The 25,067-nt window shown below is 38.5% G+C and overlaps 2 protein-coding genes across 5 annotated transcripts in view; both read left to right on the forward strand.

The window, feature by feature from the left end:
- map4k3a (mitogen-activated protein kinase kinase kinase kinase 3a) overlaps positions 1-6,371 on the forward strand; it is a 121,842-nt gene extending 115,471 nt beyond the window's left edge. For all 4 annotated transcript variants that reach the window (XM_051675477.1, XM_051675478.1, XM_051675479.1 and 1 more), the window contains 4 exons: positions 2,452-2,544; positions 2,728-2,798; positions 2,883-2,938; positions 5,165-6,371. In XM_051675477.1, coding sequence (XP_051531437.1) covers positions 2,452-2,544; positions 2,728-2,798; positions 2,883-2,938; positions 5,165-5,252 — 308 coding nt within the window. In that variant the 3' untranslated portion in view covers positions 5,253-6,371. The remainder of the gene's footprint in view (positions 1-2,451; positions 2,545-2,727; positions 2,799-2,882; positions 2,939-5,164) is intronic.
- Positions 6,372-11,610: 5,239 nt separating this feature from the next.
- Positions 11,611-24,072, forward strand: pecr (peroxisomal trans-2-enoyl-CoA reductase). Its single transcript, XM_051676502.1, is given in 9 exon segments — positions 11,611-11,649; positions 11,651-11,723; positions 15,926-16,059; positions 16,327-16,492; positions 16,667-16,748; positions 20,362-20,458; positions 20,787-20,897; positions 23,417-23,528; positions 23,712-24,072. Coding segments are annotated over 9 exon segments (900 nt in total). The 3' UTR covers positions 23,798-24,072.
- Positions 24,073-25,067: the final 995 nt, after the last annotated feature.

Genomic DNA, 25,067 nt, shown 5'->3' on the forward strand with positions numbered 1-25,067 from the left:
TAATTTACTCATCCTAATCCGCTAAACAAGGCACGTTCTTGCGTGAACATGCAAGCCATAAAGGCTGTCAAATTAAAAATTGTAATTTGAATATTCGTTGAATTTTGTCTTGCTCTCTTATCGGCATAGCACAAGGGGCTGTTTACAGAGAACCGGTTTTGTGTCCTTCTGCGCTCTTTAGTTTTACTATGTACACCTTCGCTAGATGGATGCCTTAAGCCGTTGCATCACATCCAGCTGTTTTTCAGCATCTCACAAAGAAGCGGCACATGTGTAGACACTGTGTAAGGTTAAATAAAGCATCAACTTTTAAAGTACATCTTGAGACCACTGCGTTCTGTTATATGCGTTGTGCTGCGTGTAGCTTTTTTAGCACAAGAACGTAGTTTGTCTGAACGGCCCCTGAGCAGTGCGTTTTAAAATGCACCGTCAAGTTGAAAGCCTTGAGATCTACACATTCTGTTTGTGTTGCACTCCATCTAGCCTTTTCCTTTTGTTTGGTTTTTTTGTTTTGTTTTTTCTTGTTATTTGAGAATCTGTACTGGCTATAAAAAAAACGTTGATTTTGTAATTTAATGCAAAATAGTTTAAAATGGAGCGCTCTTTTGTTAGATATGTTCTGTGCGAAAATGCAAATAGCGTTGCAGTTTGGTTTATGTATTCATTGCGCCCTCTTGTGGACTCTTGTGGAAATATGCTGATTACTGATTTCTTGTAGCTGCTCCCCTAAATGAAATTATGTCTTAAAAATTCAAAGATAATTCACATTTTGGAAATAGTTAAGTGAAAAATTCAAATTGAGCTTCTTGGCTCTTTAATCACGGCCTTCGCAACTTCATCCATGCAGCAGATTCTCGCTCTGCCTTCAAAAAACAGCTGAAGACAAATCTTTTCCATGAGCACTTGACCATACACGCCTAAACATGCCACCTAAACAGCTCTGACCCATCGAGGCATGGACTCCACAAGACCTCTGAAGGTGTCCTGTGGTATCTGGCTCCAAGACGTTAGCAAGTTGTGAGGTGGGGCCTCCATGGATCAGACTTGTTGGTCCAGCACATCCCATAGATGTTCAATGGGATTGAGATCTGGGGAATTTGGAGGCCAAGTCAACAACTTGAACTCTTTGTCATGTTCCTCAAACCATTCCTGAACAATTTTTGCAGTGTGCAGGCGCATTATCCTGCTGAAAGAGGCCACTGCCATCAGGGAATACCGTTGCCATGAAGGGGTGTATGTGGTCTGCAACAATCTTTAGGTAGGTGGTACGTGTCAAAATAACATCCACACGAATGCCAGGACCCAAGGTTTCCCAGCAGAACATTGCTCAGAGCATCACACTGCCTCTGCCGGCCTGCCTTCTTCACATAGTGCATCCTGCTGCCATCTCTTCCCCAGGTAAACGACGCACACGGCCATCCACATGATCTAAAAGAAAACAAGATTCATCAGACCAGGCCACCTTCTTCCATTGCTCCATGGTCCAGTTTTGACACTCACGTGCCCATTGTAGGAGCTTTCGGCGGTGGACAGGGGTCAGCATGGGCACTCTGACCCCACCAGTCTTGCCGTTTTGGAGATGCTCTGACCCAGTCGTCTAGCCATCACAATTTGGTCCTTGCCAAAGTTGCTCAGATCCTTACACTTGCCCATTTTTCCTGCTTCCAACACATGAAATTCAAGAACTGACTGTTCACTTGCTGCCTAATATATCCAACCACATGACAGGTGCTACTGTAATGAGATAATACATGTTATTCACTTCACCTGTCAGTGGTTTTAATGTTGTAGCTGATCAGTTTATACAGTGTATGTGTGTATATATATATATATATGAATCGCTTAAGTTGTATTATTCCTCTTTTGTAAACCACTGCGAACAAGTATCTCTCATTAACGTACAACAGACATCAAGATGGTCACAATAAATATATTGGGTTGTTTCTCACCAAAACCTATCGGATGCCTTCAGAACACTTGGAATATGACGCTCGAGTCGCATGTACTACTTTTATGATACTTTTGGGTCCTTTTTAAGCTTTAAAGTGACTGATTATCAACTGATCGTATTGAAAAGACGGACCAGAATATTCATTAAAATTTCTCCTTATGTGTTCCACATAAGAAAGAAAGTCATACAGGTTAGTTTAGCTACAGATTAGGTTAGTTTTGGGTGAACTATTCCTTTAACAGTGATGAAAACTACTCAGCGTTTTTTAATCCAATGTGCCCAATTTGTTCGCTAATTTTTTTTGTACATTTTATTTATCGAAATCACTTGAAATGGGTACTTTTATATTAAACACTAAATCCAACAACACTTGCTATGACTTTTTTTTTTTACCTCTCATGAGTTTGTATCCCTGCTTTAAGAGTTTAATAACAGATGCATGGCTGCTTGGATATCAGTAACAAATGCAGTGACTCACTGCCTCTCTTCCTCCCCTCCAGGGTGCATTAAGATTGTGAATTTGCAAGGACGGTTGAAATCCAGTCGAAAGCTGTCGGCAGAACTCACTTTTAATTTCCAGATTGAATCAATAGGTATGAGACCCTGATACATTAAGAGTGGCTTCAGGTAACCCTGATTTTTACACAATCGATCGTACACATTCATCCAGCGAATTCAACACTTAGCTTATGAGTATTTAAACTAAATACTTTGTACAGGCAGTATTAATTTTTCCTTTGAATCTTTCTCTCTCTATGCTTGTGCATCCCTCTTAGTTTGTCTACAAGACAGTGTGTTGGCCTTCTGGAGGCATGGCATGCAAGGACGCAGCTTCAAATCCAGTGAGGCAAGTCCAGCATTATATATGCATATTTAAAAATATATTATGTGCATACAGTTTAATGACATCATTCTGTCCATTCTCCTTCAGATTACACAGGAGATTTCTGACAACTCAAGAATATTCAGGCTGTTGGGTTCAGACAGGTGAGAAGAAGCAAAACTAATTATCAAAAGTCAATTTTGTGTTCTCAAACATCCATGTTTTTCATGCAAGACATATGAAAGCGAGACGTGTGATTCATTTGGGAAGCTGAAGTCAAATTATTTTGGAAAGTTGGCATTTCCTGCAGTGTGACATGCTATACTCAATCTAAAACCATTTTTTTAAATGCATTCTGCTGCTAAATATTATGTTGGTTTGTAAAAGCCAACATACAAATTTTTGATAGGGCTTTACCAGAATACCTAAACAAAGACCAAAATTTCCAGTTGTAACTCCTCCTAGAGCTTTCAGACTGCCTCCACCAAACTTGGCACAGACCTTCAGGCTGTTCTGAATCGGGTTGCTATGACTTTTCTAACAGATCGGACCTACAGTTTTGCCCCTAACAGACAATCAAAAATCCAACAAATCCTGTAGACTTGCACTGAGTGGATGTTCAAACGGGGAATCAAATGTTTGTCATTTCAAACTCCTACTGTCAAGCCATATAATGTAAACACACACAAGACCTTTGATTATGTTGGCTTGACAAACATGACATGGTTTAAAAACCAAGACCAAAAATATCAGTTGTAACTCCTCCTAGAGCTTTCAGGCTACATCCACCAAACATGGCACAGACCTTCACACTGTTCTGACTCAGGTTGGTGTGATTTTTCTAACAGATCGGAATTACGGTTTTCACACAACAGATGATGAAATCTCAAAAAATATCCCATAGACTTACATTGACGAAATGTTCAAATGGGCCACGATGATTCAAATTACAACTGGCAAAAAATTAAAATGCAAACAAACTCACACATGGCCAGATTGAACACCCTTGCAACTATCCAGAGTTTTCCTGAGCAACCGATTGGCGGCGCCATGATGATTCTAATAGACGCAATGCAAAAAACACCAAAATGAGCGATCCAGATGGAGAACAACAACCATTTAAGTGTTATTTGGACTAAATGTATTTCAGGCTCAACTTATGCTGTTGTTGGCTGTCATAACATAACAAAATAACCAACCTCGGACCATTGTTTCATGTCAGGTCATATAATGTCAGTTGAGGCACTGTCAATAAAAAACGGTCATCTCGATCCTGTTACGTATCGGCACTATATAGCCACACTGGAGACCGGAAATTTAAAACAGTCAAATCGTGGAACTCTTCCGCATTCAGGAAAAAGGTGGATATAGCCATACTATGAGGACATCCATCTATCAATCTGTTTGTTCTACTGTAATGTCTGGATAAACCATCACATTTTCAAAACTAGTTCCAAGGCTTTGTCAGGTCAATATCAAAGTTTGTCTTGACAAACTTTACATATCTAATTTTCTTTCTGTCTTTCTGACATTTTTCTGTCTGTCTGTCTTGACTGTTGGGCCTCTAAAACGGTCAAACTTCAAGTTTTTAAAACTATTTTAAACTGTCAGGCCAGGCTTCTTTCAAGCCCACATCAAAGTTAGTCTTGACATACTTTACCTATTTAGTTTTATAATTATTATGGATGCAGTTTTTATGCCCTTATACACCGATCAGCCACAATATTAAAACCACCTGCCTAATATTGTGTAGGTCCCCCTCGTGCCACCAAAACAGCGCCAACCCGCATCTCAGAATAGCATTCAGACATGATATTCTTCTCACCACAATTGTACAGAGCGGTTATCTGAGTTACTGTAGACTTTGTCAGTTCAAACCAGTCTGGTCATTCTCTGTTGACCTCTCTCATCAACAAGGCATTTCCATCCATAGAACTGCCACTCACTGGATGTTTTTTGTTTTTGGCACCATTCAGAGTAAATTCTAGAGACTGTTGTGTGTGAAAATCCCAGGAGATCAGCAGTTACAGAAATACTCAAACCAGCCCATCATTTAAAGTACCTGCATTTAATTTCATCTGTAGTTACACTGTTAACCTTACCCCTACTCCTAAACCTAAACCTACCCGTACCTCAACTTCAGTAGCAGCAAATGTGAATCTTGTGAGAATTTTGCAGAACAACAAGTAGTTGCACAATAAATACATTTTAATGTTAGTACATGGTAGTTAAAGACACTAATATAAATAATTAATTTTGAATAATTATTGTTTAAAATAATCATTTTTAGGTGATGATACCTAATGCCTTAACTAATGTCAACAAATATAGAACCTTATTGTAAAGTGTTACCAATTGTTTTTATGTTGTTATAATGTTCCTCTTTATAGAGTGGTGGTTTTGGAGAGTCGGCCGACAGACAATCCTATGGCACACAGCAATCTCTACATCCTCGCAGGACATGAAAACAGCTACTGAATGTGATGCATCCTGGGCAGAAACATTACATGCAACGTAATGGATTGCAACGTAAACGTTCCAAATGGCCCAACGACAACTGACCACCCGTCAGAAGAACCACAACTCGGCTGTTGTTGGACCACTGAGAGCGCTGTGGAAGACTTGAGCGGCTACAAAGATTTCAGAGTACGAAGAAAAGTGCACGGTATTCGACAGTACTACAGTATGCACTTTCACCCCTAACTGTTTTAGGGGCCTTACTTAAGTTTGGCTTCTGGAAATCATTTTAATGGTTTTAATTTATTTTTACATGAAACACACACTCACCGTTTAAAGATTTTTGTTGTTTGTTTTTAGCCACTACACTCACAGACGCTAACCACACAAGTGCTTGAAGATGCGTATTTAATTAATGTACATACAGACATATAGTATTGTTAAGTTGTACTCTTTGTATTGGTTGTGTAAATATCATACTGTATGTTGTACAGGTTCGTGGCAGCGTAGGCTGCTGTAAAGGACTGTGAGATACACAAAGCCGAAGTGCCCATCTTTCCAAAACCTGCCTTTTTAACATATTTGGTTTTGTTTGTTTTTATTATACAACCTAATCGTTCTGATATAAAGCCAAATGCCGTTTTTTATTGAGCAACTTTTAATTCAGTGGCCCTCATAATTGTTTTTAACTCTGTGGTATATGCACTCACATCAAATTTGCACAATGTTATTAAAAGGTTTATGAGTTGATGTAAATGTATGTTGAAAACCATGCAGATAGTAACATATATATACAAAAGCATTTTCTGTAAATGTGTGTACAAGTATAAATCTAATAAGCAATAAATCAAGATGTTTTTACATAATTTTAAATAAATCATACTGAAAGGGAGTCGTGTGAATGAGATCACTGTCTGCATCTGTAGACACTATTTACAAGACAATGGTGGCATTTTTTGTAATTGCTGTAAAGCTTCAGCAACATGTACAGGAATTACATCACCATTTGAGAGTAAAGGAAATTCCATCGTTGTTTTTTTTTTTTTTTTTTGAGTGACAAGTTAATACATTTACAGAATTCATTTTCTTTTTTGTTTGTGTCTATCTATGTACATATTGTAAAATAAAATCACTTGGTTTTACATACTGAAATGTCTAACGTGTTTTAATAATAATAATAATAATTAAAGCTGCAAGCAGCAATGCAGATTCCTCAAAACTGCAAATTATGTAAAAATTTACATGGTAGAGACATGTACTTCACACATGTACACAACATTTCATTAATTTGTTATTAAACATTTCAAGAGTCTTCATATGAACTGGTGAATGAATCAAAGTATCGCTTTTATGACTAGCGGATTTGTAAAGCATTATTTTAGTGTTAGCGATAAATCATAGTAAACTGTAATTCTGTCATCTTATGACATATCAAGGTGAAATTTTGCACAGTACTTCAGAGTGATGTCATCTTGAAGCCTTTTGGGTTGGAAAAAACAGTAAAAATGGCGTTAGATTTTTTAGACATATGGATATTGAGACAGTGTGGACATTTACATAAATGCGCACCTTTCAGCCATTTTGTATTGTATTCATTTTTGCTAAATGTCAAATCGAAAGACATCTATCCTACACATACATACCGAGTTTCAAGTCAATTGGAGCTATGGTTCAGGAGGAGTAGATTTTTGTAGTTTTGGACAAATTTGTAATTGTACAGGAAAATCCATCATGGAGGACTGTATGGGTTCTAGAGGCTTTTTTGTTCCTCATGAGAAATGTGGCATATATACCAGGTTTCAGAAATGTTGGACTTGTGGGGTGGAAATGGCATTACTTTGAAAATGGACAAATTGAGGTGTGGCCTGTAGCGCCACCTATAGGCTCACGTGGGCCATATTTGGTGTGGTAGTTACTCGTGGCCTGTAGTATCAATGTGCCAAATTTCAAAACTTTTTACCAAGGAGATCTTGAGTTATTGGGCAATTTAGAGCTACAGGAATAATAATAATAATAAAAAGAATACTAACAAAAACAATAGGTTTCCTCCTACCAGAGGAATCCTATTAATTGTAATATTTAATTATTATTTTAAAAACAAGTTTTGTATTGCATGTCACTTTGCTTATATAGTTTTTTGTGGTTTTGTTTTTTGTTTTGCTCTATTAAAGTTTCCAAAGTCTATAAATAATAATAAACTTCATTTATAGGGCACATTTCATTCAATACACATAGTACAAACCAACACTCTCTTTTACACACACATACTAACTAGCACATAGACACACCAATCTTAATCACTAAATAAATGTCAGGACATTTTTGACCATGTTAACTCCTTTGTACAAAAGGTCAGTTTTTATTTGCTCCCTATTGCAGTAAGAAACTGACCTCTCTGGTGTAGCCTATATCTGCCTGTTTACCTTACTAATTCCATTTATATTTCATTTATTGGTTCAGTATATGTTCCCATTAGACGGCAAATCTATAATCAATTGCCTACTTACCATTTGCTCCAAGTCAGACATCAAGTTATCTTTAATTAACATTCTGAAAAACTATAGGCAAGTATCAGCAAAATCGTAATCGATAGTTTCAAAAAGCTACTATCAGCACCGATTAATCGGTAAAACCGGTATATATATTGGTCGACCTCTTCTATTTTCCACACTTTATAATAACAGTAAAGTCATCAAAACAATTAAATAACACAAATGGTATGACAATTGAAAATTAAATCAAAGCTCATCTCATTTATTATCAGCTTAATTCATGTAATATTGTATTGCTTTTTTATGTTTATAATTGTAGTCACACATAAACTAAACCTCCCTGTACTCCCTAAATGCAAAGAATGTTCAGTATTTTGAACCTTCTTACTGCTGTGCTCTCTTCTGTTCCACTTAATGCATCATTTATTTCTTAAAAAATAATGATTTTGAGCCAGTGAATGTAAAACCTGGTGTATTACACAGAATGTATAGTGCAAAATGTCTCCAGCATATTTTGGAAAATAGATATGAATCATTCTAGAATAATCAAATCAAATCGTAATGAATTTTAAACCTGATAAACAATAACAGGCTTATATACTCCATTGATAAAGGTGACAGCAGGCGACAAGGCGGCCCTAAGAACAGCGAGGGCCAAACTGTTCCGGGCCATCAGAGATGCAAAGCGTGCCCATGCCCAGAGAATCCACAGCCACTTCCAGGACAGCGGTGACACACGGCGCATGTGGCAGGGCGTCCAGGCCGTCACCAATTACAGGACAACATCAACTGCCTGTGACAGTGATGCCTCCCTTCCAGATGCGCTGAACAATTTCCACGTTCGGTTTGAGGCACAGAATGACGTGGCAGTGAGGAAGACCACCTCTCCTCCCAACAACCAGGTGCTATGTCTTACCACGGCTGATGTGTGGAAAACTCTACGCGGAGTCAACCCACAGAAGGCTGCTCAGACAACATTCCTGGCAGAGTGCTCAGAGGATGTGCAGACCAGTTGGCGGATGTTCTTACTTCAACATCTCCTGAGCAGCACTGTCGTTCCATCGTGCTTCAAGGCCACCACCATCGTCCCTGTGCCGAAGAAGTCTTCAGTGTCCTGCCTCAACGATTACCGTCCCGTTGCACTCACACCCATCATCATGAAGTGCTTTGAGAGGCTCGTCATGAGGCACATCAAGACCCAGCTGCCCCCCTCACTGGACCCCCTGCAGTTCGTGTATCGTCCCAACCACTCAACAGACGATGCCATCGCCACCACCCTCCATCTGGTCCTCACCCACCTGGACAAAAAGAAAACATACGTTCGAATGCTGTTCATAGACTTCAGTTCAGCATTCAACACAATCGTTCCTCAGCACCTGATTGGAAAGCTGAACCTACTGGGCCTGAACACCTCCCTCTGCAACCGGATCCTGGTCTTTCTGACTGGGAGACCTCAGTCAGTCTGGATCGGGAGCAGCATCTCCACCACCACACTGAGCACTGGGGCCCCCCAGGGCTGTGTGCTCAGTGCACTGCTGTTCACTCTGCTGACTCACAACTGTGCAGTTATGCACAGCTCGAATCACATCATCAAGTTCGCCAATGACACGACCGTGGTGGCTCTCATCAGCAAGAACGACGAGTCAGCATACAGAGAGGAGGTGCAGCGGCTAACAGACTGGTGCATAGCCAACAACCTGTCTCTGAACGTGGACAAAACAAAAGAGATGGTTGTTGACTTCAGCAGAACACGGAGTGACCACTCTCCGCTGTACATCAATGCCTCCTCTGTAGAGATCGTCAAGAGCACCAAATTCCTTGGTGTTCACCTGGCAGAGAACCTCACCTGGTCCTTCAACACCAGTTCCATAACCAAGAAAGCCCAGCAGCGTCTCTACTTTCGGCAAAGTCTGAGAAAAGCCCATCTCCCACCGCCCATCCTCACCACATTCTATAGAGGGACTATCAAGAGCATCCTGAGCAGCTGCATCACTGCCTGGTTTGGAAATTGCACCGTTTCGGATCACAAGACCCTGCAGAGGATAGTGAGGACAGCTGAGAAGATCATCGGGGTCTCTCTTCCTTCCATCATGGACATTTCCACCACACGCTGCATCCGCAAAGCCACCAGCATTGTGGATGACACCACGCACCCCTCACACAAACTCTTCAACCTCCTGCTGTCTGGCAAAAGGTACCAAAGCATTCGGGCCCTCACAGCCAGTCTGTGTAACAGTTTCTTCCCCCAAGCCATCAGACTCCTCAATACTAAGAGACTGGACTGACACACACACACACACACACACACACAACTGAACACCATCCGACTTCCTTTGCAATTTGCACATTTAACAATTATTGTACCATCTTGCACTGTTTGCACACATGCACTTTATGTAGTAATGTGTAGGTCTTATTTAGTTCTGTGTAGTCTCACGTAGTTCTGTGTTTGTTTTTATATTGTTTTGTTGTTTTATGTAGCACCATGGTCCTGGAGAAACATTGTTTCGTTTCACTGTGTACTGTACTAGCTGTATATGATTGAAATGACAATAAAAGCCACTTGACTTGAGATGACATTAAATTGTTTATTCAAGTCACTGTAAACTTGTGCGACCTTCGGGGCATTTTTGTCTTTTTAATGATAGTTTTTTCGATCATTTTGGCTGTGTTAATGCCAACGGGATACAGTTTGCCAAAGGTGTGTATTTTTGGGGGAGTTTTAATATTTCAACCTCAGTTCCTATAATACATCTATAATACACTGCGTATACAAAATAGTTACACTCAGGACCTTCAGGACAAAAATGTCCCCATTGAAACCCATTAAAACTACAATATTTCATCCCAGTGCCATTAAAGCATAAAATCATGAATTCTATGATATTATGCTTTCATTCCGGAGCCCTGGCTTCAAAATGTAAAAATGTAATATCTTCCACCAGATGGCGCCATTTTTCTCATGTTTAGCCTATGGAGCAAATACATAATTTTTTCCTATTTCTGTTTGCTGTATTATAGAGCACTGCAGGCCAGTTGAATAAAGGATGCAGCCAAAATTGTGTGGGTGTGTTGGTATGAATGTCAGAGTGTGTTTTGTACGTGTGTATTGAGAAGTGTGTGTGTGTGTGTGTGTGTGTGTGTGTGTGTGTGTGTGTGTGTGTGTGTGTGTGTAAAAAACAAAAGTGGCATTATGTAAAAACACTGGCATTTAAAGGGTTAAAATCCTGAAAATGAAAGAATATTTGGTAGTTATGCTCAGGACTGATGTTGGTGAAAGTGGAAAATATTATTACCATATAATATTTTTATGACAGTTTTTTTGATGTGGACATTTTTTGCCCTCTAAGGTCCTGAGTGTGAGTTTTTTTTTTTTTTATCTGACTGCACAAAAAATAATATTGCATCAAAATAAATGTTGTTGCTAATCATTGACATATCCCAGACTGTGATAATAATAATAATAAAATATATATAATAATTTAGTATGTTGAAAATAATTCATTTTTTTGTGTTTTTCCCCCCATAAAAAACAACAGCTGCATTATATAAACAAACATTTAAAGGGTTAAAATCCTGAAAATGAATGAATATTTGGTAGTTATGATCAGGACTGATGTTGGTTTCAAAAATACTAATTGAAAGTGGAAAATAATATTAATATATAATATTATTAATGGCAGTTTTTTGACGTGGACATTTTTGTCCTCTAAGGACCTCTGAGTAACTTTTTTAAATTGACACACAAGGGTTAACATGGAAAAAATTAAAAATATACATAGCAAAAAGACTTTCGTGTATTAGTAACTTACGCAATGGTTGATAGGGGACTTTTATTTTAAAATGTTTTGAGGTGAGCGTCGCTTGCTTCACAGTCACGCTCGGACATGGCGGCGTCCAGTGTTTTTAAATCAGGTCTTTTCAATCAACAAAGTTGCAATAGTGACCGGAGGCGCGACGGGGATTGGAAAAGCTATTACCTCTGAACTCTTACAGTTAGGTATGCATTTAATGGGGTTGTTGCTGTTGAATTTTACTTTGTCTTTTGTCCAGGACTGTTAAAAAACCTGCAAATTGTTGTCTTCGCAATGAACTTTAGTCCAGATATTGAGCAACACAGCAGTCACTATTCAGTTCACTTTTTTAACCTATTTAGAAATCAGTTACTTAACTGAAGCCAAAATACATAGTGTTTTTCTATTTTCAAATCCATAATTTCTACGAAAAATATATAGAACCACTATCATTTTTGTATTGTTATTACAATAATAATTATTATTATAAAACTTATTTTACAAATTACAATACATAAATAAATAAAATAAAGCCTCAGTAAAAACTGAAAATAAAAAAATAAAAAATAAAAATAAACAAAAGTTGGCATGAGTAGTGCAGAATAATCTTTTATTTTAAGTCTTAGAAAAGTGGTGAAAGTTAAAATATGATTTATATATATATATATCCACTATATTAAAGTCATGTAGTGTCAGCACATCATTTTGTCAAAAAACATAAAACAGAGAGAGCCCATTAGACCCTCAAGTCTGTTTATGAAGTGAAAAAAATAATAATTCATGAATATCAATATTTTGATGTTTTTATTAAAAGGCATTTTTAAATTCATTTGGTGTAACCTTGAGAAAGCTTGGTATTCTTGACTCCAAAATGCATGATATTTATAAAATATACTTCTCACACTTTTTTTTTTATTGTATTGTTTACTTTTTTTAAATTATTAATAAAGTTGCTTACACAAACACACATATATATATATATATATATATATATATATATATATATATATATACATACATATATGTATGTATGTGTGTATGTGTATATATATATATATATATATATATATATATATATACACATGTACTGTGTATGTGTGTATATATATATATATATATATATATATATATATATATATATATTATACTGTGTGTGTGTATATACATGTACTGTGTGTGTGTGTGTGTGTGTGTATGTACTGTGTGTGTGTGTGTGTATATACAGGTGCATCTCAATAAATTAGAATGTCGTGGAAAAGTTCATTTATTTCAGTAATTCAACTCAAATTGTGAAACTCGTGTATTAAATAAATTCAATGCACACAGACTGAAGTAGTTTAAGTCTTTGGTTCTTTTAATTGTGATGATTTTGGCTCACATTTAACAAAAACCCACCAATTCACTATCTCAAAAAATTAGAATATGGTGACATGCCAATCAGCTAATCAACTCAAAACACCTGCAAAGGTTTCCTGAGCCTTCAAAATGGTCTCTCAGTTTGGTTCACTAGGCTACACAATCATGGGGAAGACTGCTGATCTGACAGTTGTCCAGAAGACAATCATTGACACCCTTCACAAGGAGGGTAAGCCACAAACATTCATTGCCAAAGAAGCTGGCTGTTCACAGAGTGCTGTATCCAAGCATGTTAACAGAAAGTTGAGTGGAAGGAAAAAGTGTGGAAGAAAAAGATGCACAACCAACCGAGAGAACCGCAGCCTTATGATTGTCAAGCAAAATCGATTCAAGAATTTGGGTGAACTTCACAAGGAATGGACTGAGGCTGGGGTCAAGGCATCAAGAGCCACCACACACAGACATGTCAAGGAATTTGGCTACAGTTGTCGTGTTCCTCTTGTTAAGCCACTCCTGAACCACAGACAACGTCAGAGGTGTCTTACCTGGGCTAAGGAGAAGAAGAACTGGACTGTTGCCCAGTGGTCCAAAGTCCTCTTTTCAGATGAGAGCAAGTTTTGTATTTCATTTGGAAACCAAGGTCCTAGAGTCTGGAGGAAGGGTGGAGAAGCTCATAGCCCAAGTTGCTTGAAGTCCAGTGTTAAGTTTCCACAGTCTGTGATGATTTGGGGTGCAATGTCATCTGCTGGTGTTGGTCCATTGTGTTTTTTGAAAAAAAGTCACTGCACCCGTTTACCAAGAAATTTTGGAGCACTTCATGCTTCCTTCTGCTGACCAGCTTTTTAAAGATGCTGATTTCATTTTCCAGCAGGATTTGGCACCTGCCCACACTGCCAAAAGCACCAAAAGTTGGTTAAATGACCATGGTGTTGGTGTGCTTGACTGGCCAGCAAACTCACCAGACCTGAACCCCATAGAGAATCTATGCATTTTATGTCTAAAATGTTTTTTTATTGGTCTTATGATGTATTCTAATTTTTTGAGATAGTGAATTGGTGGGTTTTTGTTAAATGTGAGCCAAAATCATCACAATTAAAAGAACCAAAGACTTAAACTACTTCAGTCTGTGTGCATCGAATTTATTTAATACACGAGTTTCACAATTTGAGTTGAATTGCTGAAATAAATGAACTTTTCCACGACATTCTAATTTATTGAGATGCACCTGTATGTATATATATATATACACATGTACTGTGTGTGTGTGTGTGTGTGTGTGTGTGTGTGTATATATATATATATGATAGCATCTTGTTGTTAATTTCAGTAAAATATTAAAATATGCTGCCATTAGCAAAATGTAATGTAATGTGAGAGTTTTGAGATGAAATCAAAGACTATTTAAAAATAATTTAAAAAAAAAGTCTCGATGTGGCCAAGTGTGATCATTAAACAGCAGAAGGATGTCATTTAATTAAATAATATACAGTCAAATGTGCTGTGCGCCACAGAATGAATGAGAGGCGCCTCTATGCTCTGTCATCTCTTCCACACAAACAGGCACACACTCACACACGCAACATACATTACTACTGCTTGATTTTCATGCAGTGTGTCCAATAGTACCCATCTGCAGAGCCGCGGTGTTTAGTGTATAATCAGCTGTGAACGCTCAAATGATCATTGCAGCTCAGAGATTTCAGCTTGCGAGTCACGTGAAGCTTGATATAACGAACCCTTCAAAAACAGGAAGCACTTCAGAGGTCTTTCAAAATAAAAGTCCAGCTGAAACAAGAGCTTTATTTAACTGGATGCGTGAAATTGAAGACATTTCGACAGAAAAATATTACTACTATATAAAAGTGTCATATTCAAAGTAGAAGCAATAATACTCATAATAACAATAATATAATAATATTAAATGGTTATATTATTAGTATTATTATCTGTAAGCAATATCACAAAAGCTGAATACCAGTACGCAATATCAGCATGTTGTGATTCAGCCATGGCAGCCTCGGGTAATCACATTGTTTTCATTTAATGTTTTCATTAATACTGTAAAGCTCTGTTGTGCATCTTTTTCTTTTTTTTACCAAAAATAATTATTTATAAATTATTATATTTTCATTTGGTCAAAGCTGTACAGTATGTATTTGATTAAACACAATCATAACATTTAATTCAAATATTAACATGGACTCCAGAAAAATTTAAACAGGAAAGGCATAATTTGTATCTATAAGACTTTATGCAATTCTTTTTGTCAATAATTTTCTGTGTAATTTCATCAAAAAAAAAAAAATGTTTTTTTATTTATTTATTTGTTGCCTAAGTATCATGTTAGTATTGATATCGAGGTGCCAGGGTATGCTGGTATTGAACCGAAGCCAAAATTTCGGTATTAGAACAACCATAATATATATATATATATATGTATATGTATATGTATATCACCGGATGAGGTTTTTACTATTATTTACCGGAAATGAAGTTGGAGAGATGACGTATGTGTTGACGGGGCACGTTTCCATAGTCAGATTTGTCTCGCATGTCCTTGCTCTAATTTAGATCACTTGATTGATCTAATAATAAAAAACAAATATGCATCTATCGGCACCGATTAATCAGTAAAACCGATATATATCGGTCTACCTCTCATTACCATTTTCCACACTTTAGAACAATATGGAGTCATCAAAATTAAATAACACGAACAGAATGGATATTGTGTTGTGACCAAAACAAAATTAAACCAAAGCTATCTAATATCTTTACCTTCTTCAAAAAAATCCTTTGTCTTGATTCCAGCTCTGCACAATCTGTTCATTCTCTCAAGCAACTTCATGTGAGTCTTGAAGGAGTTCCCATGTATACTGGACACTCATATGTAGGCACAACTGTTATTTGTGTACAAAACTAATTTCCAGCATTCAAGCCTAAGCTTTTTGATCAAAATGTTTGAATTTAGTCAAGTGTGTCCAAAATTTGCCACTGTATAATAGTATTAATACACAGATAATTCAAGTCTCAAATATCACCGATGTTGTAGGATGCAGTGTGGTCATATCCTCCAGGAAGCTCGAGCGTCTGGTGTCAGCAGCTGAAGAGCTGACTCACAAAATCCCTCCATCCAGTCCAGCTAAAGTGACCCCTATACGGTGCAACATCCGGAATGAAGACGAGGTGACAGTCATATAAACTTGCACTCTGTCCCTTTGGCTTTAGGAATGGTGGTTAAGCAGTCTGTGTGTTTTAAAGATTGTCCGTTAGGTATTTGGCACCAAAATACCAACTTTTCCCTGTAATGTTATTTGGCCATGAGTTTGTTTTCTGTTTTAAACCTTTGTTTGAAAAGGATGGATAAATCTGTCATTGTTTTTACCATGTTCATCGTAGTTTAACGTGGTATGATGTATTATGGCCACGTGGTTTAGCTGTAATTTTTGACAGGTGAAGAGCCTGATGGCCTCCACTCTGAAGCTTCATGGGAGGCTTGACTTCTTGGTGAATAATGGAGGTGGACAGTTTTCCAGTCCGGTAAACTTGATGAGTGCTAAAGGCTGGAAGGCTGTGATTGACACCAACCTCACCGGAACGTTCTTATGCTGCAAAGAAGGTTGGACCAAAATGGCATGTGAACTAAAAGTCACGCCAAGTAATTGTGTAGTGGCACATATATGTAGAAGCAACTGTGGATGAAGCATCTATCTGAAGTGTTTCATTTGATTGTATATGAAAGAGTTAAGGTTATTTGAGGCATTAAATGCAACTGTTTGCATTGAACCCTCAGCATACAACGCATGGATGAAAGACCATGGAGGTGTCATTGTTAACATCATCGCAGACATGTGGAAGGGCTTCCCGGGAATGGCGTGAGTCTGTTATTTATGATATGCATTATTGTTATTTGCATTTACTGTCATTTACAACATTTATCTTTTTTTTTTCTTTTTGTTTTTATCCCCTTTTTCTCCCCAATTTTGGAATGCCTAATTCCCACTACTTAGTAGGTCCTCGTGGTGGCGCGGTTACTCGCCTCAATCCGGGTGGCAGAGGACAAGTCTCAGTTGCCTCTGCTTCTGAGACCGTCAATCCGTGCATCTTATCTCGTGGCTCGTTGTGCATGACACCGCAGAGACTCACAGCATGTGGAGGCTCATGCTACTCTCCGCGATCCATGCACAACTTACCACCCGCCCCATTGAGAGCGAGAACCACTAATCGCGACCACAAGGAGGTTACCCCATGTGACTCTACCCTCCCTAGCAACCGGGCCAATTTGGTTGCTTAGGAGACCTGGCTGGAGTCACTCAATATTTATAAAGAAAGGATAATACAGCTTCAAGTGATGCAAACACTTTATTTAAGCCAAGAGTTTAAAACTGTATTTGGTTCATTCCTACAATTCGGTGACATTTCGGTTTTGAAACTGTTGCTAATTGAAACGTACTTTTATAAGTACCTTTGTTTTATCGTTAAAGGGACATTAAGGGGAAGATTTTATAATTCATCCTGGTCAAGTTAAATGACTAAAAAAATTCAGATTCATATTAAAATAATGAGCACATCTTGTTATTTTCACTTCAGTAACAATCTCCATTTCATTAAATTGAAAGATTGTCAAAACATCAAAATCTGCTGGCATAAAAATAACAATTACATGAAATGACAGCTATGGCCAGTAGAAGGTGGCAGTGCTGCATGCATTGGCTGATCTCTATAAGCCAATGTTGTAAGTCAAATATTTGTGAAACTGTATATTTTTTTTTAAACCACTTGTGTTGAAGTGTCAGATTTTGCAATGATGCCACAATATGCTTTCAGTCAAACCTGACCATGATGTTCAGCTCCCACACCTAAGCGTAAACTTTCTCACAGTGGGGTCAGACTAAGACTTTGATCTGACCTGTGTGTGTGTGTGTGAGCGCGTGTGTGTGTGTGTGAGCGCGTGTGTGTGTGTGTGAGCGCGTGTGTGTGTGTGTGAGCGCGTGTGTGTGTGTGTGAGCGCGTGTGTGTGTGTGTGAGCGCGTGTGTGTGTGTGTGTGAGCGCGTGTGTGTGTGTGTGAGCGCGTGTGTGTGTGTGTGAGCGCGTGTGTGTGTGTGTGTGAGCGCGTGTGTGTGTGTGTGTGAGCGCGTGTGTGTGTGTGTGTGTGAGCGCGTGTGTGTGTGTGTGTGAGCGCGTGTGTGTGTGTGTGTGAGCGCGTGTGTGTGTGTGTGAGCGCGTGTGTGTGTGTGTGAGCGCGTGTGTGTGTGTGTGAGCGCGTGTGTGTGTGTGTGAGCGCGTGTGTGTGTGAGCGCGTGTGTGTGTGAGCGCGTGTGTGTGTGAGCGCGTGTGTGTGTGAGCGCGTGTGTGTGTGAGCGCGTGTGTGTGAGCGCGTGTGTGTGTGTGTGAGCGCGTGTGTGTGTGGGCGGGCGCGTGTGTGTGTGTGCGGGCGCGTGTGTGTGTGTGTGTGGGCGCGTGTGTGTGTGTGTGTGGGCGCGTGTGTGTGTGTGTGTGTGGGCGCGTGTGTGTGTGTGTGTGGGCGCGTGTGTGTGTGTGTGGGCGCGTGTGTGTGTGTGTGGGCGCGTGTGTGTGTGTGTGGGCGCGTGTGTGTGTGTGTGTGTGTGTGGGCGCGTGTGTGTGTGTGTGTGGGCGCGTGTGGGCGTGTGTGTGTGCGCGTGCATGCATGTTCTGCTGCTGCGTTATGCACATACTTTGTTGAGAATGCACGAGACGGAGGCCATTGATTTTCACTGTCAGGACTTCATTCAAGAAAGGCAGGTTTATTTGAATTCATAAAGATAAATAAAATGGTTGGATATAAAACTGGTTTGACCCGTTGCCACAGTTGACGTGAAGTTTGACTTTAAAGTACTCATTGCCGGTATATCATACCATGTGTATGTGTAATTAGAAGACTGCATATAAAGTCCAGACATTAGAAAATAATCAAATTTGTTTCACCCCGTGTTGATTGGGAAGTGAACACGTTACGGATGTGATAAAAATGAACATGATTTTTTGGGAGACTGCTCTCAGTAAAACCACTGTGAATTGAGATGCGCAATTCAGCACAATGAAGAAGGGTTGGCACTCCTAAGAACGTGTAATATGACATATTATTCATTGCCATTTTCACATTAATGTAGATATACTAGTGTAACTTACAGTACATGTTGAGGGAAAACCATCCAAAAAGCTTCAAAAGCTGCAGACATCGGTATGATATCCATCAAGGCATTGCTCACTATGCTGCAGTCTTTGCTTATTACATTTTCCTGCTGTTTCATCCTTTGCCGATCACATGCCTGATGTATGTGTGTGTGTGTGTGTGTGTGTGTGTGTGTGTGTGTGTGTTTTGCATTGTGTCTATTGATTTTTATTTGACAAATAAAAAAATAATTGCTCTGTGTTATAGTCTCACCCATTAATTTCCTATGGTGGGTCAAATTTGACCCAAACAGTACAAATGGGGTACTATTTGATTAAACCACATTGACTCATCAAGTCTAGTCCACTTTGTGTGTCTGTGTGTTCAGGTGGCAAGTTTAGGAAAAGTTGCCAAGCCTCCGCTCAGAATAAGGAAACCACTTCAGGCAAAAAAATGACCCAAACAATGATTAATGGTTAATGTAGATATTTTGACATTTAAAAAAACGACATGAATTTTCCCTATATCTTCTGACCACATATGACTAACATCACAAAATAAAGGAAGACATAAATAAAGCAAAAGAGTTACATACTTAAAATAACTCAAAACAGTATTGCTGAATGGCTGATGTCACTTCTGGTGTGTGTGATGTAATTTAATAACATACGTATGTCTTCAATTAAAGGTCACAATATCAAGACATAACAGGGTGGACAATAATTTAAGGGACACAAAAAACAACACGTTTATCACCAATGAAAACATGTTAGTGAGAAAATGTAAAACTAGCCACTTAATTTTATGGAAAGAAAAATAGAGATATGAGAAAATGACACCAGTGCAATAATTGAACATTTTAGGGGCCTGGGTAGCTCAGCGAGTATTGACACTGACTACCCCCCCCTGGAGTCGCGAGTTCGAATTGGCCTGGTTGCTAGGGAGGGTTGAGGACCGCGCCACCACAAGGACCTACTAAATAGTGGAAATTGGGCATTCCAAATTGGGATATAAATAAAAAAAGCTTTTAGGCCCACAGCAGTGTGTAACATCATAAATGCTGTTTATTCTTTTTACCAATCTTTTTAAAATTGTAATCGGGTGAAATTAAATGATATAATTGACTTAAATGCCACCGAGTTGTAGGAATGACCCATTTGATCAGTTGAGCTCGACACTCTGACCATTGACATTGAGCACTATTTTAAGACATACATGTGATCTCATAAAGTTTTGTATTGTATTATTGCAACTATATAATGAAATATTAATATAAGCAAGGCTAACATTCATCCTGTCACAGTCATGAATGTTGGCTGCATTCATAGCTAAATTTAAACTGTATTTATGACAGGCACACTGGGGCAGCCAGGGCAGCGGTGGACAATCTGACCAAGAGCCTGGCCATTGAGTGGGCTGCCAGTGGGGTCCGAGTCAACTCTGTGGCCCCGGTTAGTGCCAGTTGAGAACGGTTTTGCATGAGGATGAGTTGAGAGAACTCTATTTAAGAACTATAGTGAGTCAAAAGAAGCTAATTTTGAGCAGAAACATATTCTTGTGTAGGGTAGGGAAGTTAAGATCCCTGTAAATTACATGTTTATGTATCTGGAATGGAATTCCAATTAATTTGCACTATTAATTTCCAGTAGAATGATCTTTTACCCGAGAGAGAGAGAGAGAGAGAGAGAGAGAGTGTGTGTGTGTGTGTGTGTGTGTGTGTGTGCGTGCGTGCGTGCGTGCGCGCGCATGCATTCATTTTCTTCTGTTTCTTTATTGTAGGGAACTATAATCTCTAAAACTGCAATGGAAAACTACAAAGAACTTGGTCCAACTCTGTTTAAGATGGCAGTTCCATCCAGTCCTGCTAAAAGAATCGGTGTTCCAGAGGAGGTTGGTGTGATTTCAATGTTTTAAATTGTGTGATCTTATCACAGATTAGCAATAGCTTCTCAACACACCTTAAAGGAATGTTCCAGATTCAATACAAGTTAAGCTCAATTGACAGCATTTGTGGCATAATGTTGATTACCACAAAAAATTATTTAGTCTAGTCCCTCCTTTTCTTTGAAAAAAGCTGAAATCAAGGTTACAGTGAGACACTTAGGGGTGGGAATCACAAGGTAACTGGCGATATGATATAATATTGATATTTAGGTCACGATACGATATTATTGTGATTATTTATTTTTGGTGTGTTGCGATTCAAAACTACGATATATGTTTCTCAATTGTCTTCATCGTACTTAAGAGAACCTCAAATTTTCCAAATCCCCAAATGCATTGATTGTTTGTTTTTTTATTTATTTATTTTTTCTCCCCAATTCCCAATGCGCTCTAAGTCCTCGTGGTGGCGTAGTGACTCGCCTCAATCTGGGTGGCGGAGGACGAATCTCAGTTGCCTCCGCGTCTGAGACCGTCAATCCACGCATCTTATCATGTGGCTTGTTGAGCGCATCCACACACAACTCACCACGCGCCTCACCGAGAGCGAGAACCACTAATCGCGACCACGAGGAGGTTACCCCATGTGACTCTACCCTCCCTAGCAACCGGGCCAATTTGGTTGCTTAGGAGACCTGGCTGGAGTCACTCAACACGCCCTGGATTCAAACTCACGACTCTAGGTGTAAATACGTCTTTACTCACTGAGCTACCCAGCCCCCCCACCAAATTCATTGTTAAATTAATATTAAAGTGCCAGTTTACAAAATAAAGTTTATTTCCTAATATCTATGTACAATGCAAATCCATAAGCATATAAGACCATAATGTCTCTCTATTTCTGTGGTTAGGTCAATGTAGCTAGTCTTTCTAAAAATAAATTAGATTATTTATGAATACAGTAGTAGCCTAAACACTTTAAAAACATTATTTATAACAACACAGTTTCAGTGCACAAAGTATAATTGTTTTCATCTAACAGGTTAGCCTGTTTTATATGATACTAACTTTTTTGTCAAATACCTCTGTTAATGTTATTACTGTAAAATCGTAATAAATTTTAGTAAGGGAGGGTGATTGTGTAAAGCATGATAACTGCACCTTCTATGGGACTGTTGTTGAATTCCTAGAAAGAAAGAAAGAAAATTCCCATCACCATAATATTAATGTGGAAAAATGTAAATAATAATATTGATATTTGGCGTGCAGCTATCAATATAATATCACGATACTTTAACATATCAGTATTTTTTGTGAAATGTATAATTTTATCAAATGTCTTGCATTTAATCCTTCTGTTAAAAGATGTGTATTATATGAGCTGTAAATTATTACATCGGCATTTTACGGTCGTTTTAAAGTTTATGGCTTTGCATCGTCATGGCAACAAAGTTGTCAAATTAGACATAACTACACAGAAATGGTTAGTAATCGATTTTATCACACTAAAATGTTGTTAATACGCATATTGTTTATGTCTTGTGTTTATACTTTTGAAACAGTGAGTATTTTAATGTTTACCGATTGGCCCCATTTACTTCCATTGTAAGTGTCTCACTGGAATCTCGAATTTTGCATCTAAATACATTTTTATGGTAATCAACATTATTCCATAAATGCATTTGAGCGAGTTTAACTTGTGTTAAACCCAGAATATTCCTTTAACCTGCTTACAGCCGTTCTCGTCACCTATTACAAGTCTCTTATGTTTAGATATATAATATATAACCACTAGTGGGCAGCTGTTACCAGTTTCAAAAAATGTCTTGTCAGTGTGGATCCTGTACTGTATCCTGGAAAAATGGAATGTGGAAAGACAAGACCCATGTTTGCATCAGCATACTCTTATTATTTCTGCAGCATGTATGTATACTGTGCACTGTATGCAAAGAAAACTCGGATAACCTAGTGCATTTGCCAGGCTGTGCACAACTTGCACTGGATATTTGTACCTAATGAGTTCATCAGTGACAACAATGTAGCATTTAACTGTTTCAAATGTTTATTCTTGCATAATTCCTACTGTTTCACTATTTTTAATATATAGTAGGCAGTATACAATGTGTTCTGCGCAGTAGTTGATGAGGACCTAACTTTAACCTCCTGAGACCCTTGTGTGACTGCTGTGTGCATTTTCCATTTCCCTTTTTGATTTGTAACTAGTAGCACCTATTAAACAGGCAAAAAGCCACTGAAAGCAACATTTTTCAGCTTTTGCATGAATACATTTATTCTCAGTGTAATAATGCATTAAATATACAGGAATGCATTTACTAATGTTAATGAATAGAACCGTATTGAACAGTGATAACACTATAAATGTATATTAAAATGAAGCTAAATGACCTAATAAACATGACAAACATGGTTTTTCAACTTTTGAGGGAAGAAGATCCCACATGTGGGGTCGCGCGAGGTTAAAGAGTTAGCTATTTACTTTTAATGAATACTAACTTTTATACTGTCAGATATCTCCAGCCATATGTTTCCTGCTGTCTCCGGCTGCCACCTTCATTACTGGAGCAACCCTGAAGGTGGATGCAGGACAGAGTCTCTACCACTCTGTGTGGGAAATCCCAGGTGCCCACTTTACAACCACAACAGTCATATAACCTTGAGCTTTTTGTGAAGTTTGTGTTCAAAGGACCTAAAACCATCTTCTGAAGCATAACATATTGTATTGTGTGCAGGGGATGAGTATATAACACATGCACTGACGTTGACTTTCATTCTTTCTTTCTGTTTCCCTTTCTCTCTCATCAGACCACAGTGCCTGGCCTCCAGCTCCAGAGGGAGAAAATACAGACACATTAAAAGAAATCATGGGCATGACCAAATCTAAACTGTGAATCAACCACTTGGAATAAAAACCAGTCTGGGTTAAACAGCTGTTTTTCATCACAGTGTGGGTGGACCACAAATAGTTTTGCTCTGAACTGCAACATATCTTGACAGTGGCCTTTGACTGATGCTTGCTGACCCGAGCAACAAAAATCACTGCATAATTTCACTAGTAGATCTAGTAGTTCTCATATGTAATAGTATGATATTGTGTATCAAGATAGATATAACCTCCAGTTTGTAATTTTATCATTAATTAAAAAACAAAAATTATCAGCTGTCAGGATGCATTGTTAAAAAACTAATTTTTTGAAAATGCATCAGAATTGTTTCTATTGTTTGCCATCGTTTCCTGTTAGTCAAAGACAAGAGCTTTTATTGAGATTTTCAGAGATGCATACAGCCCAGCCTGGTCTACTCGGTGATTGTGGACCCAGGCTTTATACGCATGAGGCACCTGGAGAAGAGAAGCAAATCTGTTAGACAACAGTTTCATTTTGCAACAATCTAATCACAGAACATTCTGTGAGACTCCCTACACACAGACAACCCACACATATGTGATTAGAATAACAGTAGAAACAGAACTAGGATTTGGGTACATTGAATACTGTGGGGAAAAGACAGAAGAACAAGAACATTATTCATTCAAGGACCGTTCTGGGGCAACAGCGCACAGCTTTTGTTCCAGAAGCTCCTATCAGTTCCTGTCCTCCCCCCGCCTCCCCAGATTCCGGGACACAGGTGGTCCTCTGAGGGAAAAGCGAAACAGAGGTGATTGTTTTAGACTGTCCCATAACATTTCCCTTTCAAACATTAATGTAGTGGTACAGTGATGGTATCAGATTAAATGGTAATACAGTACTGTGTGATATATATATATATATACACACACTATGGTACTGAATGATACCCTTTTGTATACCATAGCTATTTTATTAGACTAAAATCATGTTAACACGTTCACATCTTGTGGCTATACTTTTGAAACAGTGAGTATATTAATGCTTATGGCTTGGCCCCATTCACTTCCATTGTAAGTGCTAGATTTGTTTTTTTTTTTTTTTTTTTTTTAAGAGGGACAAGTCGTAATTTTTTGTGGCAATTAAAATTATGCACGCTTAAAGGTGCTGTGAGCGATTTTAGCGTTCTGAAGCTGTCACGTGACTCAGACGTTGAATTAGATATTCACAGATCCTCCACCAGGTCGTCTAATGGAGACCTGGAGAGGCCTACAGGCCACAGTGTCCCGCACCCACTGTGAAATTTGGTGGAGGA

This window comes from Myxocyprinus asiaticus, chromosome 37, assembly GCF_019703515.2.
Source record: "Myxocyprinus asiaticus isolate MX2 ecotype Aquarium Trade chromosome 37, UBuf_Myxa_2, whole genome shotgun sequence".
Taxonomy (NCBI): Eukaryota; Metazoa; Chordata; class Actinopteri; order Cypriniformes; family Catostomidae; genus Myxocyprinus; species Myxocyprinus asiaticus.